We start from the raw sequence: 12,509 nt of genomic DNA, 5'->3' as shown, positions 1-12,509 counted from the left end.
AGGAAATGTGACTTAATCAAACTTTGACTGACTGGCACCACATAACCTTGGGAGAATTCATAGAGAGTCCAGTGTTAAAATATCAGTTTGTCTGTGTGCTCCAAGGGTTAAACTCAGGTGTGCTGATCGAAAGCATATGATCTTGCTGCACTTCAACCCATTGACTTGCTGCTGACAGACCTTAAATGCCCATTGTATCACAGCAGTCACCAGCTCAGCCATTTCCTAAGATTCTCCAAGGGCAACAGAATAAAGTTCTAAATTACTGTCCTAATATTCAAAGTCCTGGATGGCTGGGCCTCTGAGCTTTACTACATGATACTCTCTATGCTTTCCCTCTATCAAGAGCAAGCCCCCCCCCCCCCACTTGTCACATCCTTCTTAGCTCCACCATTGCAAAGAAATTCTAAAGATAAGAAATGTGTCAGACCTGTCCTAATGGGGGTGGAGGTGCTGATAAAACGACCTCAGCAGGTTTGTGATATGGAGGCAACCTATCCTGCTGACTCCACTGCTAAACTGTCCAGAGTTTCTGGGAAATCCATCACCAACTAAAATATTATTTATTTGTTGCCCCATCAGGGTGACCAAGACAGGATATCCATAGGGATGATGCTGAAATCTGCCAACTGATCAGCTTATCTAGAAAATGTGTGAGTGAGGTCCTCTGTCTATTCTCTGTAATGTCATCTTCTTCACTATTGAAAGATAACTTCACAGGGTACAGAACCCAAGGTACTTTTACTTCTCTCAATACTTTAAGTATTTTACTCTACTCTCTTCCTGATTGTATGTTTGCCGAGAAGTTAGATGTAATTATTATCTTTGCTCCTCTATAGGTAAGGTGGGTGTTTTTTGGCTTTCCTTTGGCTTCTTTTAAGACTTTTTTATCTTAGATTTTCTGCAGTTTGAATATAATATGCTTAGGTATAAAGGCTTTTGGACATTTTTCCTGCTTGGTATTCTCTGAGCTTCCCACATCTGTGGTTTCATGTCTGACATTAATTGGGGAAAATTCTCAGCCATTATTACCTCAAAGGAATTATTGTTTAAAGGAGAAAATTTTTGGAAACATAACTGGTAAACAAATATGATTCTGTGAACAATTCAAAAGCATTAATGAAACCCCTTTTGTGATACTATTGTCTGTCTCATATATTATTATGCAGCATAATCATATAACATACAGATTGCTGGGCCTCCTCGCCCTCTGAGTTTCTTAATTAAAAGGTCTGGGGTACAACCCTATCCATCTATTCACCACAACATAAGTACATCAAGTTGTAAGCATTGTTAGGCCTTCTCAATGAAGTGGGGTAGGTGCAGTAAATGTCTAAGTTGAGAGGTTAAAATCCAGGGCACTAATTATGACTTTTTCTCAGTCCAAGTTAACCTAAATGAAACATTTCACAGAGTTTCTATTCACATACTTCTGCAGTTAGTAACCATGAAAAACATGCTGAAGATGAAAAGTGCCTCCCTCCACCTCAACTATTCAACCTGATCACCACATTTGTACCAGAAGGTACAAATCAGTAAGCTAAAATATATTCAATTATTTGCAATAGGGTAGAAAAATGTATAAAACCTGAACATCTCTCTTTATTCACTCATTTATTCATTCATTCATTTATTTACTTAAACAATATTTGGTGTCTATTATATTCCAGGTACCATGCTAGTCTCTAGGAACACAGTAGGGAAAAACAAAACAGACAAGATTGTTCCTATTAAGAAGCTCACGTTCTGGAGGAGAGAGACTATATGTATTACTTCGGGAAAGTGCTATTGTGAAAAGTTGAGCAAGAAACAGGAGGACTGAGGGATATGCTATTTTAGAGTGGTTATTGGGAAAGCTTCTCAAATAAGGTGATATTTAAGCAGGACTTGAGTGAAGTAGGAAAAGGAATTATAAAGATACCAAAGAAAATAATGCTCCAAGCAGAAAGAATAGAAAGTACAAAGATTTTACAAAGTCATGGGTCTCAGTAGTTTAAAAAACAGCAAAGGGTTAATATCATATTCAATGGTGGAAAGCTGAATGCTTTTCCTCTAAAATCAGGAACAAGACAAAGAGGTCCACTTTCACCACTTTTATTCAACGAAGCATTGAAAGTCCTAGATCCAATAATGAGATAAAAAAGAAACACAAAGCATCCAAATTAAAGAGCAAGAAGTAAAACTGTCACTACTTGCATATCTCATTTTATATATATATATATATATATATATATCACCCTAAAGACTCTACCAAAAACTACTAGAACTAATAAATGAATTCAGTAAAGTGGCAGGATACAAAATTATACAAAAATCTGTTGCATTTCTATGCACTAATAATGAATGATCAGAAGAATAAATTAAGAAAACAATCCATTTACAATTGCATCAAAAAGAATAAAATACCTAGGAATTCAATTTAACCAAGAACATGACAGACCCATAGTCTGAAAATTATAAGACACTGAAGAAAGAAAATGAAAATAATACAAATAAATCAAAGGATATACCGCGCTCATGGATTAGAAGGACTAATATTGTTAAAAATGTCCATCCTCCTCAAAGCTATATATAATTTCATGCATTCTCTATCAAAATACCAATGGTATTCTTTTCAGAACTGGAAAAAAAATCTAAAATTTATATAGAACCACAAAAGACCACAAAAAAACAAAGCAATCTTGAGAAGAAACTACAAAGATGGAGGTATTGTAGTGCCTGACTTCAAACTATACTACAAGGCTACAATAATCAAAACAGTACTGTATTGGCACAAAAACAGACAGACAAATCAATGGAACAGAATACAGAGTCCAGAAATAATCCTTTCTTATGTGATCAATTAATATGTGAGAAAGTAGGCAAAAACAAAAAGCAGAGAAATGACAGTCCCTACGAAAAATGGTGCTGGGAAAATTGGACAGATACATTCAAAAAAATCACACTGGACTGCTTTGTTATACTGTAGACAAGGATAAACTAGAAATGAATTAAAGACTTAAGCATAACAACTGAAACCATAAAACTAGACAAAACCATAGTCAGTAAACTCTTTGGCACCAGTCTTAGCAATATCTTCTCCAATATGTCTCCTTCAGCTAGGGAAAAAAAATAAACAAATGGAACTATGTAAAACTAACAAGTTTCTGCACAGTAAAGGAAACCATCAGCAAAAAGAAAAAAACAGCCTACTGAATGAGAGAAGATATTCACAAAAGGACAGATCCAATAACAGGATAATATGAGAAACATAAGGAACTGATACAACTCAACACAATAAAAAACAAACAATTCAATTTAAAAATGGGCAGATGACCTGAACAGACACTTCTCTAAAGAAGATATAGAGATGGCCAACAGACATATGGAAGGACACTCAACATCATGAATCATCAGAGAAATGAAAATTAAAACCACAATGAGATATCACCTCACACCTGTCAGAGTGACTACCATCAGTAAAGCAACAAACAAGTGCTGGTGAGGTTTTGGAGAAAAGGAACCCTAGTGCATTGTTGGTGGGGATGGAGACTTGTGCAGCCCCTGTGCAAAACAGTATGGAGGGTCCTCAAAAAAATGAAAAATGGAACTGCCTTATGATCCAGCAATTACACTTCTGTGTTTATAGTTTTTAATGATTCAAATAAATTTTTATAAGATATGAATCTTACCAAATTACAGTTTCAAGTCAAACAGTTTGATATTATTAGCACCTTAATAAGAAGGTACTAAAATATCCTATATTTACTATTCTCTAATACCAACATATCAATATATTTCAAGCCTGATGTCACTGTTTGCTTCACTAATGGCTTTAAGTTAAGAGCAACTGTAATTCAAATTCTCATTTTAAATCATATTTTTAATCTTCCCTTACTTCTAAAGTTTAGAATAAAGTCCAAGGGTTCAGTATAAAAAATAAACTTAATCATTATATGTTAAAACACAATCCATTCTGAACATAGCAGGATTGTATGCACTTGGAAGAGGGGAGCTTAATTGAAGTCAAAGAAACAACCAACATCAATACTGTCATCCTCATGATAATCAATGCTTATGGTGAATAAAAAATATACTGCTATACTAGCAAATTGGATCTTTTTCAACAAGTTTAATGCTCTTGGGTTAGAAACCTATAGAGCCTTATTCCTCCTAAAGAGCAGAACCAATGAGTGCCTGCCTGAACACTGGAGCAGGTCTGTCTACAAACACTCTTTTCTCAGTATACAAGGTGGGAGAAAAGTAGGCTGACAATTGTTCATATGGAAAATAACACAATAACTAATAACTAATAATACAAGAATAAACTCAGTTTCTCACATACTCACAACTGTGGACCTACTTTTGCCCCACCCTGTATGGGCCTAATATGACCTACCCATGAAGCACTATGAACTTAGTGATCTCCAATGTGACTGTCACAACAAAATGTAAGATGTTGTCTAGTCAGTTTTCACTTGATCTCAGCTAAGTACATACAAAGTTTGAGCAGTGTCACCTCAAGTTAATACTTTACAGAGCTGAAACTGCTGTCGATTATATTAAAGCTATTTCACTTCTGGAGCACCGATACATAATTTTTATCAATTGTTATTCAAAATCAATTGGAGAGGCATCTTTTATTATTTGTATTTTACTTGGAAAAAACTGATCTTGAAGATATTAAGAAATACTTTCTTTTTTTTGAAAAACAGCGCATAAATGTTGCAGTCAAGTCTAAATGAAATCGACGAATTCTCAGTCCAAACCACAGCTCTTTCTATACCATCATACTACAACTTGTGATGATTTATCTAAAGAAAAAAAATATTTTTCTTACCTTTGTTACAGTTTTGCCATATAATATTTCGGGTATTCTCATAATATGTGTTCAGCCAACTGAGCAGAATTTTTTCATAGTCAGAATAAATGTTGCTATATTCAAAAGAAGGATTGACTTTTGGTGAATCACACAAATGTATAGGGGGCAAATCTTTACCACTGTGTGGTACAACCCGAGTTAGTATCAGAACCTAAAATGGAATAAAAAAGAGAACAATAACATTTTACTAGACCTGAATAGCAAAATAAAAGTTTGAAGACTAAATTAAAAAAAAATTATGTCAGGAAGATAAATAAAGTAAGGCATCAGTATTTTCTGCTTAATTATATCCATTCAAGAATAAAATGATAGATAAGAGGATGTCTAATACCCGTTTTAAATTCCCAACTTTTTGCTTCTATAGTATCTAGTCCATAAGGTACCACACTATGCAATTTACAAGAAGCAACTTATTATCTAAGGACTCCGGCTGGTCACCAATTTCCAGTGTGTGAGTCGGGGTGGGGGGAAATTCTCAAACACCAGCACGACCTCCAACAATTCAACTCAATTCTGACATTATCTACCCAGAGATAAAATCAGATTCCATGAATTAAGGGTATGGCCCCACAAGACTATACTCCCCCCCAGCTACTTCAGATGCCAATGAAAAGCCTAGGCTGTTATCTATGCTTCTAACCCACCATCTACTGGACCTTCCAATGACCCCTTCCTTGGCAACTAAATTAAGATACCAGTTGCAAGTTCAGGTTGTTAACCTAGGCTTTTTACCAACTAGCCATAAATCAGAGGTTTCTATGACCCCGGGATGGGTTCTATTACTTTGCTAGAGGCTCACAGAACTGAGAGAAACATTTTAGTTCCTAGATCACTAGTTTATTATAAAACAATATAACTCAGGAACAGCTAGATGGAAGACAGGCATGAGGAAAGGGCACGGAGCTTCCATGTCCTCCTCTCCAGGCATGCCACTCTCCTCAAATCTCCACATCTTCACCAATGTGGAAGCTCTCAGAACCCTGTCCCTTCTGAGTTTTTATGGAGGCTTTATTAAATACTCATGATTCATTAAATCATTGGCGATTAGCAATTGGTTCAACCTCCAGGCCCTCTCCCATTCCAGGTCATGGGGGGTAAAACAAAATTCTAACCCTCTAATCACATAGTTGATTCTTTGAATAATTAACCCAGCAGTTAGGTGGTCTCCAAAAGCCACCTAATTAATGTAACAAAAGACACCTTGATCAAGCTCACCACTTAGAAATTCCCAAGGGTTTTAGAAGTTCTGTGCTAGAAATGGGAATAAACCCCAAACAAATATTTCTTATTATAAACCACAAAATTGCATGTGTTGAATGTTATCCTATCACTGTCATATGCACTTCCAGTTCCACAAGAATTTTGCCATTATATTAGTTCTTCAATGACAGAGTTTTAAACTTATGTGTAATTGTAATCTATTTTTCCAATTGGCATAAAAAGCACAAGGAATTTAAACAGTAATTAGCAAAAGTCAGACTAGATTTAATTTTTAGAAAGTTGTATTTCTATTGATCAGATGGTTTAAGTGGAAGGCTAGAAGTAATACATATTATTCAAACATACCATAAATGTTTATCACCATAACAAAGCTTATTGCAGTCATCTATATCTAAATATTATCAAGATCACAAATTTGTTATAAAGAGAACATAATTTAATTCCACAGGGTAAGAATTATAAAAATGGGGGGTATTAAAGAAAAAGGAAGAGAGAAAGCAAACTTGAAAAGAAACATTCAAGCGTGTTCATCAACAGCCCCTATTAAAGAGGACCACAAGGGAACTGATTTTGGGGTGAAGATACAAGCTTCAGTTAAGACAGGAGGTGGAGGGAAAGCTCTACGAAGAGGCTAAGGCTACAGGGGAGTTTTCTGGTAGTAGAAGACACAGTCAATCTGAATGCCCATCAATACACACGTGGATAGAAAAAGTTGTGGTAAATAAACACAACGAAATATTTTTCAGCCATAAAAAAGAATGAAATCTTACCACTTGCAACAGTACAGATGGACCTAGAGAATATTATGCTAAGTAAAATAAGCCAGTCAGAGAAAGACAAGATACCATATGATTTCACTTATATGTGGAATTTAAAGAACAATATACTTGATCAAAAAAACAGAAACAGAATCACAGAGACAGAGAACAGACTGATGGCTGCCAGAGGTGATGGGGGTTGAAGGACTGTGCAAAAAAAAAAGGTGAAGGGATTGAGAAGAACTTACACAATAGTTATGGGATGGTACAACATAGGAAATATAGTCAATAATATTGTGATAACTATGTGTAGTCGTTATAGGTACTGGAAATAGCAAGGTAGAACTTTGTAAAGTATATGACTGTCTAAGCACTATTTGTACACCTGAAATTAATACAAAATAATATTAAATGTAAACTATAATTTAAAAAAATTTAAAAGCCAACAGTAACAACAAAAAACCTCATCATGGTTCTAAAGCACTGTACACATCATCCGTGGAGATGACCCCCGGGGGTTTCAGGAAACCTGAGATGTAACTGTTCCTAATCTAAAAATAATCTGCAGGCCCAGAATTCCCCGTTTCCCTTGTCTTCTCACTCCCATTATCCCTGGCTCTTGGCTTCTCAATCTTTTTTATCAAACCTCCCTCTTTCTCAGCCTATATGCTAGCTTTTCTGAGATCCCTTATCTCAACTTCAAAGAGCAAAGGGATGACATCTTAATGTGCACATTGTGGTGTCCTACATGTGTCCAAAAGCACTTGCATCTACACTCACTCTTCTTCCTTGTCTGCAGCCACAATGACTGAGTGATCGCTTATCCCTTCGCTTGTACTAGACACCAGGCCTTCTCCTCTTCATGGGACCAGTCCTGCGCCAGTTATCTTTTATAGCTTTTGGATCTTTACCTTCTCCCTCCCGACCAGTTCTTTTTCAGTAATATCTAAACATGCTCAGTTGTACACTCAGTTTTTAAGGGCTCTCTCAAACTGGAATTCCCGTGGGTTCTTTTATCTGTTCCTTCTACCACTTCTAACAGTTGAGAGAGTTTTCTACCCTTTCTGTCACCACTTCCCTTCATTTGTTTAGCTCATCAAACCAAGGCCCACATAGTGGTTTTTCCCAACTCATCATGACCACCGTCAGCAACCTCTCAATTTCATCTGATACTGTGAAACGTGTCCTCCCTCAAAAGCTGTCTCTCTTCCTTGTTCACAATGTCATAAAGTGTCACTGCTACCTTTTTACCTATTAGAAGCTCATCTGCAAGACTCTCTTCCTTTGCCTATTTAGATATTTGGTGTCTTCAATATTGGCTTTCTGACCTATGCCATTTTTTTTCACTCTATAGCTCTTTTCTCCCAATTTTAGTCCCTGTAAGCCACTAAATGTGCATTAAGAAACCACACAGACCATCAATTTTTGTAATTCAACACAGTATTTAGGACATGATGTTAGTGGTAGTAATTAGAATATCCACAGAATATTACTGAGATAAATGATAGCTATGATCTCTGTCAAGGTGTCTACAGCTACCCAGATGATGAACATACTGAGCTCTCTATCACTTTATATATTCAGTAAGTTTTTTTTCTTATTATTTGCACTGAGAAAATTCTAACTCACATTATAGGTCACAGGTGGCAAACACATGGCTAAACACGGACTGAATCCAGACCTCCACCTTGTTTTATCTAGTCCAGCACCTTGTTTCTACCTGGTGGCAGTGCCAAGCTGTCACTTACCTGTTAAGAAGTAGTTGCATTTACCCTGGCTGGCGTAGCTCAGTGGATTGAGCGCGGGCTGGGAACCAAAGTGTCCCAGGTTCGATTCCCAGCCAGGGTACGTTCCTGGGTTGCTGGCCATAACTCCCAGCAACCGCACATTGGTGTTTCTCTCTCTCTCTCTCTCTCTCTATCTCCCTCCCTTCCCTCTCTAAAAATAAATAAATAAGTAATCTTTTTAAAAAATCTGTATTTATAAAAAAAAGTAGTAGTTGCATTTATATAGTCTTAAAATTACATGTGGCCCTTTGAAGGCAACCGCGAGGCTGATGTGGCCCCTGGTGAAAATGAGTTTGACACCCCTGCCATAGGTTAACAAAATGGGTGCTCACTCTGATTGTTACAAATTGTCAGGCCTACCATGAAGCTGGAAATTATAGAGATTTTTTTTTATTAAAATCTACTTTCCAATACCAATCAAATGTTAAGCTGGTCGATGAGCATATCATGCTCAAAAGCAGAAGGTAACAAACTCAACTCTGAAAACAGTATTCTAGTCTTTAACAGCATTCATCTTTAGAAATGTTCCTTCAGCTTCCATTGCCAGGATTTCAATAAAACCTACATAGTGCCTTTGTGCAAATTAGAACGTGGCACCCTTTGCAAGACAATGTTGTCCTGATGATGCCCTTATTTAAAGTAAAAGGCCCCCTTAACTTTGGTGAGGCAAAGCTTAGATGAGGATCTCTATTCTTAGCAAGCAACATGTAGGTTGCATTTTAGCATCCAGTCACCAGCTCAGCTGTGCAGAAACTATACAATCGTATTCATTCAACATTCAACAACTGGATACATTTTTTCTCCAATAAATCTTGGGAAAAAGCCAAGCTTTTGATGCTTTAGTGATTTGTACCACATTAAAAATCATGATGTTCAAATCCTACAGGTGTATGTCCAGTGTATCCAAGACATGGACAACATCATTTGATGTTATTAGTTGAGGTAGCCACTTAAAAGAATGAAGATATATATATATAGAGAGAGGAAAACACCACTGCTATGAAGATAATATTTTTAATCTCACTCCAATTGGAAAATTTCATGTGAAAGTGACCTTCCATTCACAACTAGCACACCTCAATATTGAAAAACAAGGTCCTGAATATGCAGAGATCACAATAAAATTACATAACTCGGTAGCCTCACTTTGACAGTGTTTACATTTTTTCTGGTTCCTTCCTTTAACTTTGAATTCACAACAGGAGCATATACTTTAGTCACCAACATTTCCCTACGAATAAGTACTCACTTGTAATGCCCTTCCTGCTATGGCCAATGGCTTATTCTGTATTGGTATATATCACCAATAAGTTTTCACCAGACTACATGAGACATTAACCTTTAAATGACAAAGAATCACATCTCCTACAGCCTGGGCTCTCACTGATAAAGAGAATAAAATGGCATCATGTACCTCACTCACACACATTTATCACACACATGCAAAGAAGTATTCATATGTTCCCTATCCATGGTTATAGCCAACCAAAACATGCAATATTTGTTATCACCTGTGAGAATAAGTGTGTTTCCACATTGATGTCACTGACATTATGAGACATAATACAAAGCCATTTAATAAAAGAAGTTCACCAATTCTACTTCTCTCCAATCATATTTTATAGAAGCACTCTTAAATATTCCTCAGAAATATGATTGCTTATACAATTTTAATTTGATTCATGCCATTCTGAATAATACCTAGGTAGAACTGGGGACTTGCCTGACCTTAGCAACAAATACTGCATTATTATAGAGAGAACTGAAGAAGTTCAGGAAAAGTATGTTTAATTTACCAGAAAGATCACTGCTCTTCCTTTAAAAATATCAAAATATTTGACAGAATTGTGCCACTATTCAAAAAAAATCTTCATGATAGACAGTACACTGGAAACAAACTAATAAACAGTTCATTGAAATTATTAATCAATCAAATCTTTCTTTCTGGCCACCTTTTCCTCTTCCAGATTCTTCTATAAAAACATCATATTCACTTCTTTCAGTACATACAGATTCATGCTTTATATTTACATGAGATCCCTATATATAATTTACATTTAGAATAGCATTCTGAGTTTGAGTGTATGTTACTGTGTTTCCCCTCTCTTATGCTTCCATGACTTACCTGTTAGCCATTTTTTGTCAGCATTTTTGTGAATTGGGAATATAATGCAAGAAAAGAACAACAACCATGCAAATTTAATAATCAAAAATACCCAAACAACATAAAATTAAGACAAACTATACCTTGTTATCTAAACTATTAGCAAGAAGAACTGACAAAGGCAGTCTCACAGTGAATGCATGACTTCTAAGAATTCAACAATAAGAACATAGATTTGTGTGAAAATCACAACCTTTTATTTCTAACTTGTGAACTCATCTCAACAACATTGCTTATTCTTCAAGTGAAATTGCCAATTCACTTCTGATTTAATAGAGCAGCTAGAGTTACCCATACTTTAGACACAATATATGAAACACAGCTATGTAGATGATCTAACTGGGCAATCTTATCCATTCCTATGACTTTATAATGGCATCAGTAAAGAATCTCAAATATGTGCTGCCACCCAGATCTGTTTCCTTACTAAAGGATATACCCACCCAGTAATCATACCAGGCACTATAATACAGCAGGACCAAAAGTAATTTATCATGTCTTCTTAATTCACTCTCCACCCCCAACAAAATACTGTTATTATGTTTTGTCTTCTATTTCAGTGACTGAAATTCAACTCAACCACCCAATAAGAAATCCACTGTCATCCTTGTCCTCTCTGTCTCTTTCACTCCCAAGATGTAGCCATGCACCAAGTCCTACTGAGGTCTACTTCTAATATTTATGAAAGCTGCCCCTTTCTCATCTTTCCCACTATGACCAACATTCCAAGCACCAGACATTGAAAATACACCCCGAACAGTCTTTATACTGTACCATAGTGATTTCTCTAAAATGCAAAGCTGATTATGTCAATCTTCTGTTATAACCCTTCAATAGCTCTGTACTGACCTTGTGCTCAAGTCCATAAAGTCCAGGTTCCTTGGATTGCTTATGAAGTAAACCAATTTCTGACTGGGACCACAGTGCACTGCTCTTACCACAAGCCATACTGTGTTTATTCCTCAAAATGCACCATGCTCCATGTAACCTTGAGTATTGCCACATTCAATTCCCTTTGTCTTGAAAAATACTACTCCCCCCAACAACTTTCCTGCAATAAAACTCATCTAGCGCCACCTTTACATAAATTGTACTTTTTCTCTCTCTCTAAACTATGCCCTACCTTGCTTGGCAAACACCTGTCATTTCCTAGGGCCCAGTTTAAATTGATCTTCTTCCCGGAAGCCTTCCCCAAGCCACAGGAATGTTAGGTTCCTCTCCATGGGCACTCATCCTCAGTTCTTTGGGCTTCCATTGTCATAGTCTTTATCATATTTCCTTGGAATTATATATACTGTTCTCATATACTCCAAGCCACAAAATTCTCTAGGAGACCAACTATATCAAGTTTACTCTTATACCCCCAGAGCCTAGTATAGTACCTGAAACATAATAATTGTTGAATAAATCCATTCAAGAAATATCTGTAGAGCATCCACTATGTAGCTGACACTCTATGAAGTTTACAAATTATACTGGTTTCTAATTCATGGACTTAATAGGTCAGGGAACACACATTAAATGAACAAACATGTAAATGACTGCATGCATAAATGAATAAGTGTGTGAATAACATCCACAAACCAAGATTAGGACTAGTTTGTCCTTACAATAAGGCATGTGCTGCTCTTCTGTTTTGGAGTTGCTCCTACTTATCACTGGGCAAAATGATAGATAACGCAGACCGGAGTTAAGAAAATGTCTTTTCACAATTCTAA

The 12,509-nt window shown here is 36.3% G+C and overlaps 1 protein-coding gene across 1 annotated transcript in view; it reads right to left on the bottom strand.

Annotated features, from left to right (window-relative positions):
• The window catches only part of CFAP47 (cilia and flagella associated protein 47), a 333,438-nt gene that overhangs the window by 199,000 nt on the left and 121,929 nt on the right, over positions 1-12,509 (bottom strand). Inside the window, 1 exon segment of the mRNA XM_045860609.1 lies at positions 4,820-5,012. Coding sequence (XP_045716565.1) covers positions 4,820-5,012 — 193 coding nt within the window.

This window comes from Phyllostomus hastatus, unplaced genomic scaffold, assembly GCF_019186645.2.
Source record: "Phyllostomus hastatus isolate PE091 unplaced genomic scaffold, TTU_PhHast_1.1 phas_scaffold_200, whole genome shotgun sequence".
Lineage (NCBI taxonomy): Eukaryota > Metazoa > Chordata > Mammalia > Chiroptera > Phyllostomidae > Phyllostomus > Phyllostomus hastatus.
The sequence above is the reverse complement of the archived record's forward strand: the minus strand, read 5'-3'. Positions and strand labels throughout refer to the sequence as shown.